The sequence below is a fragment of the Ips typographus genome, linkage group LG5, assembly GCF_016097725.1.
Source record: "Ips typographus isolate SLU linkage group LG5, UJ_Ityp_2.0, whole genome shotgun sequence".
NCBI classification, from domain to species: Eukaryota; Metazoa; Arthropoda; class Insecta; order Coleoptera; family Curculionidae; genus Ips; species Ips typographus.
Genome location: NC_138426.1, coordinates 13,543,485 through 13,560,439, shown reverse-complemented (window position 1 = coordinate 13,560,439; position 16,955 = coordinate 13,543,485). Strand labels below are relative to the sequence as shown.

The 16,955-nt window shown below is 34.5% G+C and overlaps 7 protein-coding genes and 1 long non-coding RNA gene across 17 annotated transcripts in view; 5 read left to right on the top strand and 3 right to left on the bottom strand.

Moving 5' to 3' along the window:
• Window positions 1-1,909, top strand: part of AGO2 (Argonaute 2) — a 37,316-nt gene extending 35,407 nt beyond the window's left edge. For all 8 annotated transcript variants that reach the window (XM_081980330.1, XM_081980333.1, XM_081980328.1 and 5 more), the window contains one exon: window positions 1,273-1,909. In XM_081980330.1, the coding sequence (XP_081836456.1) occupies window positions 1,273-1,625 (353 nt within the window). In that variant the 3' untranslated portion in view covers window positions 1,626-1,909. The remainder of the gene's footprint in view (window positions 1-1,272) is intronic.
• Window positions 1,809-4,041, bottom strand: LOC145729538 (cytochrome c oxidase subunit 5B, mitochondrial-like). Of its 2 annotated transcripts, none has more exons than XM_081980345.1 (2): window positions 3,801-4,041; window positions 1,809-2,255 (listed from the first exon to the last, which is right to left on the bottom strand). In XM_081980345.1, exons 1-2 carry the CDS (start codon window positions 3,889-3,891, stop codon window positions 1,969-1,971), a joined length of 378 nt encoding a protein of 125 aa, XP_081836471.1. In that variant the 5' UTR covers window positions 3,892-4,041; the 3' UTR covers window positions 1,809-1,968. The 2 variants fall into 2 exon arrangements, with proteins under 2 accessions (XP_081836471.1, XP_081836472.1); XM_081980346.1 differs by lacking the exon at window positions 1,809-2,255 and adding an exon at window positions 2,424-2,764 and having other exon boundaries at window positions 3,801-4,010.
• RpS7 (ribosomal protein S7) lies at window positions 4,037-5,356 on the top strand. Its single transcript, XM_081980344.1, has 4 exons — window positions 4,037-4,176; window positions 4,642-4,803; window positions 4,855-5,187; window positions 5,242-5,356. The coding sequence occupies exons 2-4, from the start codon at window positions 4,642-4,644 to the stop codon at window positions 5,317-5,319; spliced, it is 573 nt and encodes a 190-aa protein (XP_081836470.1). The 5' UTR covers window positions 4,037-4,176; the 3' UTR covers window positions 5,320-5,356.
• Window positions 5,357-5,389: 33 nt separating this feature from the next.
• Fancm (FA complementation group M) lies at window positions 5,390-12,796 on the bottom strand. 2 transcript variants are annotated; one of them, XM_081980323.1, is made up of 17 exons: window positions 12,640-12,796; window positions 12,444-12,582; window positions 12,089-12,272; window positions 11,775-12,040; window positions 11,579-11,725; window positions 11,398-11,522; window positions 11,235-11,347; window positions 11,058-11,179; window positions 10,775-11,002; window positions 10,330-10,713; window positions 10,167-10,278; window positions 9,935-10,108; window positions 8,497-8,577; window positions 6,983-8,448; window positions 6,760-6,929; window positions 5,659-5,761; window positions 5,390-5,598 (listed from the first exon to the last, which is right to left on the bottom strand). In XM_081980323.1, exons 1-17 carry the CDS (start codon window positions 12,654-12,656, stop codon window positions 5,431-5,433), a joined length of 3,999 nt encoding a protein of 1,332 aa, XP_081836449.1. In that variant the 5' UTR covers window positions 12,657-12,796; the 3' UTR covers window positions 5,390-5,430. The 2 variants fall into 2 exon arrangements, with proteins under 2 accessions (XP_081836449.1, XP_081836450.1); XM_081980324.1 differs by lacking the exons at window positions 5,390-5,598; window positions 5,659-5,761; window positions 6,760-6,929 and having other exon boundaries at window positions 6,989-7,138; window positions 7,192-8,448.
• Window positions 12,797-13,168: 372 nt separating this feature from the next.
• BckdhA (Branched chain keto acid dehydrogenase E1 subunit alpha) lies at window positions 13,169-15,188 on the top strand. The gene is made up of 8 exons (XM_081980343.1): window positions 13,169-13,310; window positions 13,476-13,693; window positions 13,745-13,899; window positions 13,954-14,100; window positions 14,150-14,264; window positions 14,324-14,524; window positions 14,577-14,843; window positions 14,899-15,188. The coding sequence occupies exons 1-8, from the start codon at window positions 13,233-13,235 to the stop codon at window positions 14,972-14,974; spliced, it is 1,257 nt and encodes a 418-aa protein (XP_081836469.1). The 5' UTR covers window positions 13,169-13,232; the 3' UTR covers window positions 14,975-15,188.
• A 20-nt stretch (window positions 15,189-15,208) lies between these two features.
• On the top strand, window positions 15,209-15,809 carry LOC145729820 (uncharacterized). The gene is made up of 3 exons (XM_081980740.1): window positions 15,209-15,424; window positions 15,473-15,521; window positions 15,574-15,809. Exons 1-3 carry the CDS (start codon window positions 15,209-15,211, stop codon window positions 15,729-15,731), a joined length of 423 nt encoding a protein of 140 aa, XP_081836866.1. The 3' UTR covers window positions 15,732-15,809.
• A 42-nt stretch (window positions 15,810-15,851) lies between these two features.
• Window positions 15,852-16,260, top strand: LOC145729543 (uncharacterized). The gene is made up of 2 exons (XR_014178400.1): window positions 15,852-15,981; window positions 16,048-16,260. It is a non-coding gene; the product is annotated as an uncharacterized LOC145729543 (long non-coding RNA).
• On the bottom strand, window positions 16,110-16,923 carry LOC145729540 (translation machinery-associated protein 7 homolog). The gene is made up of 2 exons (XM_081980347.1): window positions 16,762-16,923; window positions 16,110-16,426 (listed from the first exon to the last, which is right to left on the bottom strand). Exon 2 carries the CDS (start codon window positions 16,424-16,426, stop codon window positions 16,232-16,234), a length of 195 nt encoding a protein of 64 aa, XP_081836473.1. The 5' UTR covers window positions 16,762-16,923; the 3' UTR covers window positions 16,110-16,231.
• Window positions 16,924-16,955: the final 32 nt, after the last annotated feature.

Below are 16,955 nucleotides of genomic sequence, written 5' to 3'. Positions count from 1 at the left end.
GATGTGGCCTTTTGTCCTCAGTTAGACAATATTACATGGTTGAAAAGCCCAGAGACAGAAAATGAAAAAACCTACAGAGTGGTCAATATTTACTTTTTAGTGGGACAGATAAAAAAAACTGCAAAAAGTCTGTTTTTTAAATGGATCCATCGGTGTTTTATGGTTTGTAATACAAGAACATTAAATTTAGAACAAATTCATGTATACATTTCCTATACCTAACTTCAACCAGTTGTAAAATCCATACTAATCTGAATACGGACATCTGCTTGATCGTAATGACTAGTTGTCAATTCCATAACTACAACATGTTGTGACAGATATTTGTCAAATTCAACACTAATTCAAACTTAGCACAAGCAGGTGTCCGTATTCAGATTAGTATACAGGTGTGGTAAATCCAAAAGCGACCATAGGAAAAACGTGTAACGGACAGAGAAACGTAGGTAATTGCATGCGCGGGAGAAAGACAGAAAACGAAAAAAATATCAAGTAGGCCATATTTTTAGCGCGTTGTTGCCAAACGCCGTAAGTAAGTTTGTCGAGGGTATTGAATACTTACGGCGTTTGGCAACAGCGCGCTAAAAATATGGCCTACTTGATATTTTTATATGCAGTACAGTATATGCAGTACGATTTTATACGCACTTTAATGAAAAACTGTTGATAAGTGAGAAACGGTTGAAGTTAGGTATAGGAAGAGTATACATAGAATTGTTCTAAATTTAATGTTCTTTTATTACAAACCATAATACATTGGTGGTTGCATTTAAAAAAACAAACTTCTGACAGTTTTTCTATCTATCCGACATAAAGGTAAATATTGACCATGTGGTATTGTCTAACTGAGAACAAAAGGTCAAAGCAAACCTTTCAGGACTTGAGAATTTAATTAAAATTTAGACCACCGTTTGCTGACAAATTCACCATTTTTAGGACACACAATCTTTGCTACAATTTTTTGTGGAGTAGATTGTGTGTTACTTACCCCTATCTACTACAACTCTTACTGACTGACTCTTACTTACTAGCCTTCTTGCAAGGAATTCAAAAATGAGATTAGAAACAGGATGTTCCATTTGAAAATCATAAGTTGTTCTTCTTTCCGACTGATCTGGCAACATACACTACACTCCAAAGTTCTCTAGATGCTTCTAATATACCATCAGCGTGAATCACCTTATATACATATAAAAAAAAAACTTCTAACGCATAGTAGTCATAAAATAGACTGAGATGTCAGAATTTGTCAAACAAAAAGTGAATTTACAGGAACATGCGTTGACACAGACATAACGCATCCTTTCTTGCAAGACTTCTACTTGGTCTCGCACGCCAGTATCCAGGGCGTGGCCAAACCGACCAAATACTGCACTTTGTTCGACGACAACAATATGGACAATGATACAATAGAACAGTTGACGTATTATTTGTGTCACATGTTCTCCAGATGCACCAGGTCGGTTAGTTATCCGGCCCCGACCTATTACGCCCATTTGGCGGCTGCTCGTGCTAAAGTTTATATCGAGTACGATCGGCTTGATATGACTAGCTTAAAGGAGGAGGCCAAACGATACGAAATTAAAACGGAAATTAGGAAGGGTTTGCCAATGTTCTTTGTTTAATTTTGTTAATTTTTTTGAAATTTATTACTAACTGTTTTTTTTTTAATTATTAGATTAATAGCAACATAATTATTGATGTATATTAGTATTAATTATGTTATTATAATTTGCTTTTGCTGGGTATTTGGGGAAAAAATTTTATGGATGTTTCATTATATTCAAGTATAATAATATAACACTAGGTTAGCAACTACTTTGAAAATAATATAATAACTGCTATTGTAGTCTTGCATTTAGTTTGAACATCATTTACTTACAAAATAATAAACCTTTTATGAAACGATTTTAGATATTTTAGTTTTACCATTATAACCTCATCAGACTACTACAAAGAACTCTCTGTTTACGCCGGTGTTCGGTGCACTAATGTGTACCAGTGGCCGCATTCACACCTTTTTGGTTCGCCTTTGTGTAGCCACACCCAATTGATGTTAGTTGAGTCTTCGTCGCATATGCATCCAACTAATCTAGCGTCAAATGCTGAAGGGATTTCCGTAGGGTCTTGTTTAGTGCCCGGACCTTTTTTCAGCACTTTAACATCGAAGGGATTGTCACTACCGGTCACTCTGTTGAGCAATTGTCGTTTTTCTTCGTCGCTCACTTGCACAACGGATGTTTCATTTGCAGTTACTGAAAGCAAGCAACACCAGTTTACTCCCTTTTTTTAGGAATTATCATTCAAAAAGTTAACAAGATTCCTACATGGTTTGGTTTACTGAAATAAGTGAGTGAAAAGATTTTTTCATGTACTGATTCAAAGTCCAATAACCAAATCAATTGACGATTAAAAAAGACACATTTACTTATATTTTAATTCTATTCAACACATTCTAACAATATACAAAGGAAATCTAATTAAACTGGGGCGACCTGGACCAACTTGTACCAGTGACCGCATTCGCACCTTTTCGGTTCGTTTTCGTGCAACCAAAACCAACTGATGCTGGTAGCCTCTTCGTCGCAGTGACAACCAACAATCCTAGCCGGGTAAGCGGAAGGGATTTCGGTGGGTTGGTTCTTGGTGCCGGGCCCTTTTTGGAACACTCTAGTGTTGAAGGGATCGTCGGAACCTTTCAATTTCGCTAAGATTTCACGCTTTTCCAAACCGGTGGCGTGCTCGATAGGGTCGCCAAATGTCACTGCAACGAAAATTTTTGTTTTTGACTGACCAACTCACATGTAATGATTATGAATTCAAATTGCAATAAAATACATTCAATTAGTAATTTTTGAGATATACTTAACCCAAACATTTTGGAATGTTTAATACGAAACTTGCACATAAACTTTAGCACATTCACAAATAGAGGAAAACAATGATAATGAAATAAAATACCTACAAACTGTATAACTTTCCCAAATGCTACAAATGTGGGTTGACTATAAAGGCATTTTTAATTGGTGTGTTTAGTGCCAAACTAGTGTATTATCATACTGTTGCAATGACATTTGATAGAGTAGAAATGGAGACATATGAATGCACTAAATATGCAAATTCAAAGTTTTAATACCCAACTTTGGTGGTAAGTCCATATGAGCAGCATTTGTCTAAATCACAGTACAGTGAATAGTTTGTGATTGGTCAAAAAAAGCAGCTTTCCGCTTTATCTTGACCAATCACATACAGTACTGGGATTTATACAAATGCTGTACATGTGTACTTACCATAAAACAGTCCAATATTCAGGTTTATTCATCCTTAAATCTGTTTCCTGAATCCATGGAAGAACCAGAGTGACTTGTTAACTGTCAATTAGTCATGTGACCATTTTCATGTAATTTTGACATTTACCATCAGGATCAGGTTTAGTGCAAATCTAGAGTATTTGTATCCTGCTCCATTAAATGTTAATGAAATAGTATGACAATACACTAGTTCTACTTCTGATATTTTCTCAACATAACAGTAGAGTAAAAACAAAAAAGGTGTTGATGCTTTTAAAAAAACTTTCAATCTCTGGTACTTTGGTCAGAGATGTATCAGTTTTTATATTGAAGTTATGATACAGGTCTCTAGACTACCTTGCATAAATTAAATACGCAAAGTAAATGCTTGGGATGTCGAAGATTAGGTACACGGTCCCTTAAAACCATCTTCAAGCCCAATAGTCCCAAAAATTAGGGATTTTTAGGTAAAATTACGTAATGTTCGATAAATGGCCAGTCTTGACTCACCTTTGGCGCTTGCACTGGCACAACGCACGTTTGAAGCCAAATATTGCCTCAATGCCGCTTTTGACACCAGCCTTCTGCAAATGGACGACATTCTAATTCACTTTTATATGAGTAGATTTGGGAAAACAAATGCTATTCTCAACTTTTTCCAATCGAAATTGTCGATTTCTTGGGCAGGCCAAGATTGAAGTACAGAAATACCAACTTAATACCAGGCAACAGCTCAGGTTGGCAGCGCCGAACCCGAACATAAACGTGTTTAAAGTGACATTGACGCATTAACATTCTCGACATTTGACAGTGACATTTGGATACCGTTCCTCTTTCATCTGTCTGTACGACTGTACGGGCCTTTTTCAGTCTTGAGTCTTTCAAGGTATTATGTTTACCATTTTATTTTAAGAAAAAACTAGTGAAATACGTAGTTTAAATAGTGAATATAAATTAAAACTTGCTTTAACCAATTCAGGCTTTCGATCTATGGAAGAAAACTTATCCGATGGCCAAGTTATTACGATATAAAAACCGATTTGTTTGGTAGTTGTATTCGCGTAGTTCGACCTTAAGTTTACAGTTTTACCCTTTTAATTTGCGGTGTACAGTGTTATTTTTTGTTCAGTCCGTTTCTTTTGTGTGCCCTACAGTTCAGTGTTTGCTTTCAACTGGATTTTAAAATAAAACAATTTGCAGGTTAATTTTTCTAACCTCCATTACGTCCCTAAACCACTTTCTTAACTAGTTAAGTTCCCCAAGAACTCCTAGTTTTTATAAAAGTTGTTAACTTGGCCAGTACGGATTTGTTTTGTTTGTGAATTTAGTCAACAAAGACTTTTCTTTTCAGATGGCTTCAAAAATAATCAAAGCTGGAGGGACTGATCCTGATACCTTTGAGACTCAAGTCTCTCAGGCATTATTAGAATTGGAGATGAACTCCGATTTAAAAGCTCAATTACGTGAGCTTCACATAACAAAAGCAAGGGAAATTGAACTAAACAACAAGAAGGTAAGTCACTTAATCCACTTAGTTAGTTGGTTAATTAGGATTGGTTTTCAGTCGATTATCATCTATGTTCCAATCCCGAAACTGAAACAGTTTCAAAAAATACAAACCAGGCTGGTTAGGGAGTTGGAGAAGAAATTCTCTGGCAAACATGTAGTTTTTGTTGGAGAACGCAAAATCCTCCCAAAACCTACCCGTAAGACTAGAATGAAGAACAAGCAGAAGCGTCCACGTTCCAGAACTCTGACGGCTGTATATGATGCTGTTTTAGAGGATCTTGTATATCCGGCAGAGATTGTAGGAAAGAGGATTCGGGTTAGGTTGGACGGATCGTCACTGATTAAAGTCCATTTGGACAAGAATCAGCAAACGACAATTGAGCATAAGGTATGTTTTATGCAACAAAAAATTATGTGAAAACTAATGGGGAGGTGGTTTTAGGTTGATACTTTTGCCGCCGTCTACAAAAAGCTGACAGGAAGGGAGGTGACTTTTGAATTTCCTGAACCTTACTTGTAAACTTTTTTAAATACAATGTTATAAAAACAATCTATAATACCTGCCTTTTGATTTTTTCCAAACTCATAAAAATAGCAAAAGTTTTATTACAAAAATAAATAATTAGTAAATTCAATCACTATCATCACTGGAAACGTGTATGATCCTTTTCCTTTTTGGCTGTTTTTTAGCATTCTTCCGTCTCTTCTTTTCTTCTAACCGCTTTTCTAAAGCGGTTAATTGTGTCATCTGTTGTTCTTCACTAGAATCCTCTTCCACTGAATCCACACAAAATGAATCCTGATAAAAAACCAAATTGTGGCAATAATAAACATGTTAAATGTAGTAGATAAAACTTACATTGACATAGTTATTAGTTTCATTAATGGGTAATTGAGAATATACATTTGAAATGTCCGTAACTGGTGGTTTGCGTTGGAAGGGTTTGAGGACTGCAGGACTCCTAAAAATGCGGCCAATTAAAAATAAAACCAAAAAAAGGATTTATGGCTTGTAGCATAGACCAAATGATAAGTTTAGACAAACAGTGGCAATTGAGTTGAAAATTAATTTAAATAAGCAGCGTGAGATGGCACCACTTAACGCATATTCGCGTGCGGCGTTGTCTAGTTGACAAATCACATTATTTGTTTCGTTTCTAGGCAATACTGTAAAACACAATACAATATTGCCGTGCAATCGTCACGTGACCATGTGCACATTATAAGGAGTCAGGTGACTCTTCAAATAATATTTTGACATTTAAAACAGTCACGTGACCTTTAGGATTTTGTTTTGACGTTAATACAATTGAAAATTGTCACGTGGCCATTTGCACTGTAAAGAGGGTCTTGAAAAATATCAGTTTAAACTGAAAAACGATTACGTGATCCTTCAAATGACATTTTGGCATTTAAAACTGTCATGTGACATTATAAATTCCATTTGTAATATTAAAAGAGTCACGTGACCTTCAGGATCGGTTTTGAGGTTAAAAGCAATGCGATTTGAAAAAAAAAAGTTTAAACATAAAAACTGTCACGTGACGTTAAAAATTACATTTTTTATCTTACAAATAGATACGTGATTTAGTGTATCAGTTTAAAACTAAAAAACGCTCACGTGACCTTTAGGATTTCGTTTTGACGTTAAAATAATTGAAAATTATCACGTGGCCATTTGCACTGTAAAGAGGGTCTTGAAAAATAAATAATAATATAAAATAAACTTATTTTAAAAAATTAAGCTTTTTTAGGGAGTTCAGATGGAATAGCAAAAGAAAGCAGATTATAGAAAATACTGCAAAAGTTGGCAACTATGTCTGTGTCTACGAGCTGTATTAGCGCCATCTCTTAGAGTTTCCCTACAACTGAAACGGCCGAAATACATTAGGAAGGCCTAAGCAGCTTCCTTTTTGGGTGCCACTTTAATTATATTGCGCTGGTTGTCTGTTTTTATTACCTGATGGATTTTAAGTAAACAGCATGCATTTGAGTGTCCAGGTTCATGGTGCCGTCATGCACGAAACTCTTTTCGTACTCATCTAGATCAGATTCATCCTCATCTTCGGAGATGATTACTGCTTTATTGTCTGAAATGTCAGCCTCAGTGTCCAGAAATTCGTTACAGACCTAAAAAACCATTTCAACACAATAACATCACTATTATATCAGTTTTCTTGTACCTTTTTAGCCTTATTGATCAAAGTTTTCCCTTTTTTCCTTGATTTGCTGGCAAAACTCTTTATAGTAGGAGAAACAGATCTTTTCACCAGCTTTCCCTGTTCGTTAACGGAAATATCCTCAAAAGCATCGTCAGAAGAATCATCAATTGATACAATCTGAGGTAAAACTTTTGAGGTTTTCTTTTTGACACTCAAAAGAGTATTTTTACTCTTCCAAGCACTGCAAGAAGGCTTTGATGCTCGGTCCAACATTGAACCACCAGGAGAATTATATTTTGAAAAAGTTTGTTCTAACTTTGCGGTTTTCAAGTTGTCGTTTAGTGACCTAGCTTTGTAAAGTTCATTTTTTGAGGTAAAGTTTGAAGTTTCTACTTTAAATAAAGAGCTAGTGCTGCAGTCTACAAGACTGTCCTGACTGGCAGTTTTAGTTTTCAAAGAAATACTTGGAGAAATGGGGCTATTTTTGAAGGGATCCTCTAAAAAGGTGTCATCCAAACAGTTGGTCTCCTTTATGGGAGTTTCAGTTTTACAATTTACTTCCCTAAAAGATTCATTAAACTGAATGCTTCTCCTAGTGTAGTTCAGACTACTAGTTTTACGTGAGATTATAGGCGGAGAAGTACTGCAGTCTGTATGAACTGTCACTGGACTGTCATTTTGTTTTTTTACTGGTGAAACCAACAAGGAATTATTCAGATCATCCAGTATTTTTTTATTTGATTTATTTACGGTAGAAGTGGCAACATCCTCAGTAGTCCCCAACAAACCGAAATACGACAAATCGCATATAGAACCAATATTTTTTAAATCTTCCACAGTTGGACTGCTTATTGTGGTTTCATGTTCTTTATTAATTAAATTAGTATTGTCTTCTAAATAACTGGGAGAGTAGATAATTGTGTTTTGCGAACTTTCAAACGAATCCTCCCTAAACAAATCTTTCAGACCTTTCAAATTGAAAAATGCCAACAATGTTTCCTCCTGAACTAAAATCTCACGTTCCTGGCTTAGTTTGATTTTCTCTATCACAGCAGAAAAGTTACTAGGAGGCTCAAAAAATGACTGCCCAGCATCAACTGACTTTTTGGCATTTTCGTAAAAATCCTCGCACTGAGTAAAACTGGGATCCTCTAACATTTCGTCGTAAAGTTCCCGGTAAAAACTCCGATCCAACGAAGCGATAAAACCTTCGATAGCTTCCAAAGTAATTTGATTGACTATGTCTTCGCTAGGGATTAAAATCGTTCCCGTAGTGTTTTTGGGGGGTTTCAAAGTGAAATCGGCACAATCAAAACCTGTAGGACAGTAAGGACACTGTGAATCGTGCAAAGAAAATTCCCCACTTAAATAGTCGGGAAGTATCTTTAAAGCTTCTTCAATTGCTGGTGAAAAAGTTGAGTCTTGTGACAATTTTGAGGATTGCGATGAGTTTGGTACCGACAACAATTCTTGACTTAATTCAATTTCTAAAAGCATTTAGTTGGAAACTTTGAATGGTTTATTATAATGCTTACCTTCGGAACGTTTTCCTGAAAAAAACATGTGCCTAATGTCGCCTTGTTTCAAGGATTTTTCACTAAATCCATCATTTTTACCTATAAAATACAAAAAGGAGTCAAAAATTAAACCGAAAAAATTAAAATTAATTAAAAAATATACAGGGTTATTTATGTTATTTGACACGGAAAATTATGACTAAAGTATTCACTTTCAAGATCGGAGGTATTTTAAGATGTACTGGTTGTCCCAAATGCAGAAAAACTATCAAAGTTGTATTTTTTCACATGGAATTAATAGTATTTTTTTTGATTTTCAGAATCTACGTTGAAAATACAAGGTAATTACATTGAGGTTTGATACGTCTAAGCTTTACAGTTTCTCAAATATTTATTATTTTGCAAAAATTTAGAACTATCTATCTTTTTTTGGGAAGTCAACAATTCTGGACCGATTTTGAGGGATTTTTGATATCCTTGAGAAATTACCACAGATTCAAACTGTTTTAAGTGACAGTTTAAATAGCGAAATTTGTAGGAATATATTCATTAACATACTTAATAATGTTACTGAAGGAACCAAAAACGGAGTAGGTATGTTTATGTTTGTAGTCAAAAATTTTTTATGAATTATTTTTGTAACTTGTTATAACAAATTTACAAAGTATTAAGCCACTATTATATTCTAAGCTTTAATTAGATTAGAACGAGAAATATGTAATTGGAAAAGATACCAAGTGATCTTTGAACAATATCAAAAATGAGTCAAAGTCAGCTTTAGTTTAAGAAATGTCGATTTTCCAAGAAAACGTTAACAATTAGCGGTATGAAACCTTAATAATTTTCGATAGGTAATTAAATTTTGCATATACTGTAACCATAATATAGGTGGAGTTTCATTTCATTTTGACTACTTAAAAATTTTAGTTTTTGAGTAAATTTTTTGAGACTTCCTATATGAGCTAGACAATTTATCACTTTTGGATCATGAAACTTAATATGTTATCAGCGCCCAAGCCAATTTTGGTCAATAAAACTCAAAGAAAGGTTGAATGTTTAAATGTTAATATTGGTTCTACATTTTTACATTACTTTCAAACTTCAATGAAATTACCTTTTATTTTCAACGTAAATTCTAGGTGAATCACTATAGGTGATCCATTTGAAAAAACATGACTTTTTCTGCATTTGGGTACATCTTGAAAATATTTTTAAAATATCTATACCTCCAATAGATCTATATCCCAGAAAACTTTTTTGAAAGTGAATAGTTTAGTCACAATCTTCCGTATCAAATAACGTGAATAACCCTGTATACTTTTTAAGAAACTAACTTTTATCTTCCACAGTAAAATTTGAAACTCGACCAAAACCGGTTCTGGATTTCGACATCTTATCGCTCTTTACAACCGGTTTGTAAATTAAATTTTTACACAAACCCATAATACAAACTTACCTAACTTTTTTATGGGAATGTTAAACCTTTTGGAATCCGCGTACATCAAAAGTTCACTTAACATTTTCGTAGGAGCTGAATGATTAACTAAGCTGACTTTCTGGAGATTACGCATTTTCTCGTGATGCTTATTGAAGTAAATAAAATTCCCAGTTAATTTCTCTAAGGGATCTCCTAAAAACTCTCTCTGTTTAGCTATTATAACAACCTACCTAGGAATAATAATTGTTACTTGCTAACGATAACATCCGAGTATCAGGGATTACATCCTGCACTTTAAAAGAGGGATCTTCCTGACTGAAAATAATCTCCGGAGAGTCTGAGGAACGTTTTTTAAGTAAATCCTAAAAAAAATCATGACAACTAAAGTTACAAACTTTCAGAAATATCCTCACAAAAATCCGATTCTGTTTCTTCTCTCTGGGGGTTATAAAAAGCTTCTCGCATCTGGGTTGCAAATGATCAGGTACCAATCGAGGGCTCTGTCGGTACATACTGTTTTTCAACTGCACTGACCCCAAAACATGAGCAGAAATGTTGTTTTTATGTATCAAACAGTCTTTAAGCGTCTGCTGCTCTTTTCCTTCAGTAACCAAAACTAATACACTCCCAGCCCTTTTCCTTCCCGTTCTGCCCATTCTTTGCACCATTCTAATTGGGGATTTATTCGAAATATCAAAGCAAACTATAAGGTCCACTTCGCCTACGTCCAGCCCCTCTTCACCGATACAAGTAGACAGTAACGTGTTGCATTTACCTTCTCTAAAAGCCTTCACAACCTGAATGGTAGGTAACTCAACTGTAATGTAGGGTTAAGAGACAATCTTAAAGTTGCCTCACCCCTAACTGAATTTTTTGGGTAATCCCAGAACCTTGCCCTAAAAATACTTTAGGCTGAATCAATGGTCTGGATTGTAACAGTAAAGCGTGAGCCTCCATTACTGATTCACGATACTCAAAAAAGACGATAACTCTTGAGTTCTTCTTTTCTTCACCAGAAAAATGTTTAACTAAAATATCCCGTAATTTGTAATGTTTTGGATGCCCAAATTTGATATCAGCAGGTATCTGTGCAATGATCAGACCAATTATTATCACTGTGAATTTTCAGACTTATTGTTACCTCTGGATAAGTCCCATCAGGTAAAACTGCAATGTGAGGTAAAGGTCCTAAGTATGCCCTTACATTTTCCACAATACTTCTCAAATTTCCGTTACCTCTGAGTAAAGGTTTCTCAATATGTTCTTTAAAAAGTAGGAAATAATTTAAACTCAGTTATTTAATAGGAATAACTCTCACCATCAAAAAATGATAAAAAGTTTCTCAATCCGTGCCTGATAAGTAACTCAAGGGCGTGATACAATGTTACGCAAATATTGAGACACCTCATTATTTCCGAGTAATTTGAGGAACTAAAAGTAATTTGGTAATTTTCTGAATATTGTTATGATTTTGGGATTACCTGGCCCCTCGATTTTTATTTTGAAAGTCTTTCATTAACATGAAAATTTTGCCTTTTGTTAAAGAACCACAGTTGCCTTGTATTATTTTGTATTTTATGAGGGTCCGGGCGTAATACTCTACAACCTAAAAACATTCTGAACCCAATCAGGAAAATGAAATAACAAGTCTAAAATAATTACTTTCATATACTGGCTCCTAATCTCCATCAGTTTATCATCCAACTGCACCACAACAGTTTCTAAAGACCTTTCAAAAACATACTTTTCCACGTCTTTACTCTCTTCCGTCCTGAACTCCAAATGAGAAATTAACAAATTTTGAGCCACCTACAAGTTTAACTGCAAATCTTTGAAAAGTTAACAAAACAACTGTTACCTCAATAACATCATTAACATTACAACCAGGCGTGGCACTTAAAGCCAAAACTCTAAAATACTGATGACCGCCTGCCGTTAATTTCCGAATAACTTGACAGTAGGCGTGATTGCCTTTGGCCCTGTGGGCTTCATCAAAAACCAAACATTTAATTTTCTCCCCCAACTGAGCCACATTTTCTAAATCGTTTTGTAACACTTGTGGTGTGGCAAAGAAAACGCGTTTGTCTATCCAAATGTTAGAACGCGACGTTGAAGTTTTTGACCCTAAAATTTTACTTAAAAACCAAAAAACCTATCAGTTAACAGTATTACCAGTTAGTTCTGCTGTAACTGATTCAGGTATGGCCATTATATTGTAGCAAGCTTCGATTTGTTGTTTTACTAAAGGCCTAGTGGGGGCCATAAAAATAATTTTACCATGTGGATACCAGCGGTAAAAATTGTACATAACAACAGCTGCAATAAAGGTTTTACCAAGACCTGTAGGTAAACTTACCTAGAAAAATTTTTACACCCTCAAACTAAACTTAGACCAGTTTCTTTAAATCAAATCAAAAAAAATACAAAGACAAAAAAAAGTGATACTAGAAATGAAAAAAATTTCAATACAGAGTGTTGTATAAACATCAAACTTAGTATACTACATATTTTGTATATTCCCACTTACCAATGTATTTTTGAATAAAGCAGCTTCAACAATATTAAACTGGTATTCTCGAGTTGGGTAGTTGGTGGGATAGATCCATGTTTGCCCTATTTGTGGATCAAACCCCAAGGTTTCCCGCTCAGTACTCAGACCCTTTGTCCTAAGAATATTTGTGTAAAATTTATGCCTAAATACTAACTACTCTTGATTAACTTACTGTGTAACTGCATCCATTTTGCACTAAAAGGTTATAAAAACCGCTTAATTAGTTTCTTTTCTCACATCACAGCTTAACAAATTTACAAAAATATAATTTTTTATAATACCTACAAACAAATTTGAAAACAAAAAAAACAAATAGGTTATGTTTACATTCTTCAAATTTTCGTAATACCAATTTGATTGTGTGTCACGTGATCGACATGGAAAAAAGTGTAACTAAAATCACGTGAACGACGGCTTTTAACGACCATTTGTAGTTAGTGACGTCAAAATAGCTACTGTACTAGAGCTGGGGTAAAAAATTTTAACTACTTTTATCAGATTTTAAATTATCTGTAACTTATTTCGTAATGTAAGTTTATATGTATGTATTCTCTTTAATAAATTAATGACTTATTTAAAAAGAAAACAAAAAATAAGAGTTGACGCATATAAATCTACCATTATCATCAAAACCGTAAACAAAAATTAATGTATTATTAAGACTGATAAAACTGATTTGGGTATTCAACGAGGTCAGTCAAAGTAGAATTGTTATTGTGTACCGTTGTGCTCTATACAGTTTGTTTTTAAGAAATTAACATAAAGATGACTCTCAGAAAATCGGTAAAATTAACTTATGGTACAGTTTCGAAATTGTTTTTTAGTAAAATGCGACGAATGAGTGTAAGTTGCGTATACATTTTATTACCCAAATTTTAAACTAACTATATATTCCTTCAATTTATAAAAACAATTTGTTTTGTGCTTCACGTGTCAAACAAAAATAAATTGTGAAACTTATCAACTCAAATTCAAACTCCACTAAACTCATTTTTCCATTTAATTTAGATAAATGCCCCACAATTTCCAGGGGCGCAAACAACCTGGACAAACGAATTAAAGTTTACAAGACCGGACTCCTACGCACCAATTCCAGTATACAGGGTATTGGATGAAAAAGGCCTGGTGGGTCAAGATCCGCAACTCAACGAACAAACTCTAATAAAAATGTATAAGGACATGAAAGTTTTAAATGTTATGGATAGGATTTTGTACGAGTCTCAAAGGTTTTTAGTTATGCTTTTGAGGTTTATAGAGGGTGTATAAGAGAATTTTAGACAAGGGAGAATTTCATTCTATATGACTAATTATGGTGAAGAAGCCACCCATATTGGTAGTGCGGCTGCTTTAAGTAGTGAAGATTTAGTTTATGGGCAGTATAGGGAAGCAGGAGTGTTGCTTTATAGGGGTTTTACGCCCCAACAGTTTGTAGGTAATTCAATGCGCTCTTAACTGTTATATTGTGTTGATGCTCTAAAATTTGTAGATCAATGTTATGGTAATGTGGATGACAAAGGTAAAGGAAAGCAAATGCCAGTTCATTATGGTAGTAAAGACTTAAACTACGTGACTATATCTAGTCCACTAAGTACTCAAATGCCTCAAGCTGTAGGGTCTGCCTATGCCTTTAAAGGTTCACTTTTACTTCTAGAAATGCATAGTTTTAAAAAGTAAAATTTTAGGCACTGATAAAGTAGTAATTTGCTATTTTGGAGATGGAAGCGCTTCAGAAGGAGATGCGCACGCAGCTTTCAATTTTTCCGCCACTTTAGAATGTCCAGTTATATTTTTTTGCAGGTGGTCTATAATACCTTCTATCAATATCCAGTTAACTAAGTACCTAATTGAAATTATAGAAATAACGGTTACGCTATATCAACCCCGGTTAAAGAACAGTACAGAGGAGATGGTATTGCAGCTAAAGGACCATCTTATGGTATTAACACTTTGCGGGTTGATGGTAATGACGTATTGGCAGTGTACCAAACCACCAAGCTAGCTAGAGAGTACGCTTCTAAAGAAAATAAACCAGTTCTTATTGAAGCCTTAACTTACAGGTTAGTCCTTCAAAAAAAAGCTATTTTTACTGTTAACTTAATCATATTTTAGAGTGGGTGATCATTCAACATCAGACGACAGCACCAGCTATCGACCTAAGGAGGAGGTGATAGAGTGGTCGAAAAATCACTACCCCACAACGAAATTTCGACAATACCTAGAAAGTCGAGGATTATGGAATGAAGAACAAGAGAAAACGTTACTGAAATCGGCACAATCGGAAGTTTTATCTGCCCTTAGTGCTGGCGAAAAAAAGAAGAAACACAAATGGACGGAAATGTACGATGACGTGTACAGATTTTTGCCACCCCACATCAGGTTGTACCTTTGATTTAAAAGTTTAAACTGTATTTTAATACGATTAACGGTTTAGGAAGCAACAAGAAGCCATGAAGAATCATCTGAAAGAGTACGGAAGCCATTATCCCCTAAGCTCATTCCAAGATTAAGTTTGATTTATCGCAAAATGAGTTTAATATAATGTTTGCAAAAAAATTAGTTCACATTCTTCCTACTTGCTGAATAACCTTAACAATTTAAGCACGTACTTCTCATTTAATTATACAGGCCCTATAGGGGCTAATAATTGAAATTCAATCCTCCAGGGTACCATCAGTCTGCCCTCATTCCTAAATCTACCTATATAAGCAAAAATTCGGTACCAAATAGTCAACAAACGCACAATGGCGTCCGCGACTGTTATTTGCCATTTAGTCCTAATGATAATAAATGTGCTGATAGTTTCATCCCAAGAACCGATGAGCCTTCAAGATTTGATGTTTGCTGCAAAACACGTTCCTCGAATTGGCCGAAGTGCCAACAAAAACGGTATGTCCGAGTTTGACAAGTTCTTCATGAAGGTTTCAAAGAGTGTTCCCCGAATTGGCAGAAGAAATGAGGTAAGAACATGATTTTGTAAAAGTAGATAAAACAACTATACATTTTAGGGTGAACAGGTGGTAAATACGGATTATTCTGCTCCCATTTTATTAAAATGTAAGTTTAACACTTTAAATTCCTCAACACCCATTATTATAGATAGTTGCAGATCCAATTTGGCCAGATATCTCCTACTTATATGAATACGCACCAGAAATGTTTGAGGGTTCTGAGGACTTGTTCAAGGTTTTCAACCCAAATTTGCAACAACCAATCAAACCTGATCACCAACTGCAAGTCAGTGACAACATTTTCAAACGTAAATAGGATAATAAGATGAATTATTGTGCTTTATTGTGTAGTCTAGTCAGTGCTTTTTAAATAAAAGTTACCATGCAAGCAAAATAGTATTTCTTTTAGCACAAATAACTCACCTAAGAAAAATGATTTTTAAGCTGGTGCATAATTCATAGTTTAATAATAATAAGTAGTCTACTAATAACTTTCTGAGTACATTTAAATAAATTTTACCTTGTAATTTAGACAATCCAATGTGTGTTTTGTGAATCCAATCAAAGTTAAAACCTAAGTAGCCATTTTCAGAAAAATTATAGAGAATTATATGAAATGTATTTTGTGACAGCAGTTAAAACAAGATTTTTTTTTATACCTACATTCTGCAGGTATTGTTGAACTGACTACACATTATAAAGTTTCAGTTTTATTTTAGCTAATTATTTATGATACAAAAAATGCTCCCTGAAATATGTAACATTTATGAATCATACAAAAAAAAATTATAAAAACCTGAAGATAATGCAAGAGAGTCACTTTTTTCCAGATTTTTTTATACCACCCCCAACCAGTGGCCCTTTCTGAGATGCTTTGGCCTTGGCTTCTTGCAAGGCCTTTTGTTGTTCCTTCATCTTTTGCTTGTGGGCCAGTTCATCATCATCTACATCTTTTGTCTCTTTTTTAGGCTGCTTTAAGGGTTTTTTCTTACCACCTTCTCTGCCAGACATCTAGAACAAAATGATGAATTTAGAGAAGACCTTTTTGCAACCTAGGGTTCTGGACAACAAGTTTCTAACTCACAACAACAAACAAACACATACATTACCAACTAGATACTTTCTAGACCAAGGAAACTTCCAAATTTCCTACCTTCTCCACTAAGAACAGTGACAGAAGATAAAAAATATAAACAAACTACTTGGAAAATTAAAATAACATATTTTTTAGTAGACTATCTACTAATATGAGATAATTTCACTAATTACAATATGTATACAGTTAAGTAAAATGGGGACCTCCTTAGTAAAAATGCTAACAAAACAAACAACTTCATTATCCTCACCTTGCAGAATGCCTAAAGTCGCAGCTAATAAGTTTTTAATACTTAATTGATATTTTGGTATTGATTATTGCAGTGTAAAACTGAAAAATGTGGACTTTTAAGTGCTGTGCTTTCTTGAAAAGTTTCCAAAAAAAAAGTTAGGTTATCAAGTGAAACTCACTACAAATTGACATTTGACAAAAAGGAGCCAGCAT

Coding starts and splice junctions, on each gene's coding strand:
- LOC145729538 (XM_081980345.1), bottom strand. CDS start 3,891: ATGTCGTCCATTTGCAGAAGGCTGGTGTCAAAAGCGGCATTGAGGCAA. Junction 2,256..3,800: donor TGCCAGTGCAAGCGCCAAAG/GTGAGTCAAGAC, acceptor GCTTGCTTTCAG/TAACTGCAAATGAAACATCC.
- RpS7 (XM_081980344.1), top strand. CDS start 4,642: ATGGCTTCAAAAATAATCAAAGCTGGAGGGACTGATCCTGATACCTTT. Junction 4,804..4,854: donor TTGAACTAAACAACAAGAAG/GTAAGTCACTTA, acceptor ATTGGTTTTCAG/TCGATTATCATCTATGTTCC. Junction 5,188..5,241: donor AAACGACAATTGAGCATAAG/GTATGTTTTATG, acceptor AGGTGGTTTTAG/GTTGATACTTTTGCCGCCGT.
- Fancm (XM_081980323.1), bottom strand. Junction 8,578..9,934: donor CATTCCCATAAAAAAGTTAG/GTAAGTTTGTAT, acceptor TGTATTTTATAG/GTAAAAATGATGGATTTAGT. Junction 8,449..8,496: donor TTCAGGAAAACGTTCCGAAG/GTAAGCATTATA, acceptor AAATGCTTTTAG/AAATTGAATTAAGTCAAGAA.
- BckdhA (XM_081980343.1), top strand. CDS start 13,233: ATGACTCTCAGAAAATCGGTAAAATTAACTTATGGTACAGTTTCGAAA. Junction 14,265..14,323: donor CCAGTTATATTTTTTTGCAG/GTGGTCTATAAT, acceptor TTGAAATTATAG/AAATAACGGTTACGCTATAT. Junction 14,525..14,576: donor ATTGAAGCCTTAACTTACAG/GTTAGTCCTTCA, acceptor ATCATATTTTAG/AGTGGGTGATCATTCAACAT.
- LOC145729820 (XM_081980740.1), top strand. CDS start 15,209: ATGGCGTCCGCGACTGTTATTTGCCATTTAGTCCTAATGATAATAAAT. Junction 15,425..15,472: donor GAATTGGCAGAAGAAATGAG/GTAAGAACATGA, acceptor TATACATTTTAG/GGTGAACAGGTGGTAAATAC. Junction 15,522..15,573: donor TGCTCCCATTTTATTAAAAT/GTAAGTTTAACA, acceptor AGATAGTTGCAG/ATCCAATTTGGCCAGATATC.
- LOC145729540 (XM_081980347.1), bottom strand. CDS start 16,426: ATGTCTGGCAGAGAAGGTGGTAAGAAAAAACCCTTAAAGCAGCCTAAA.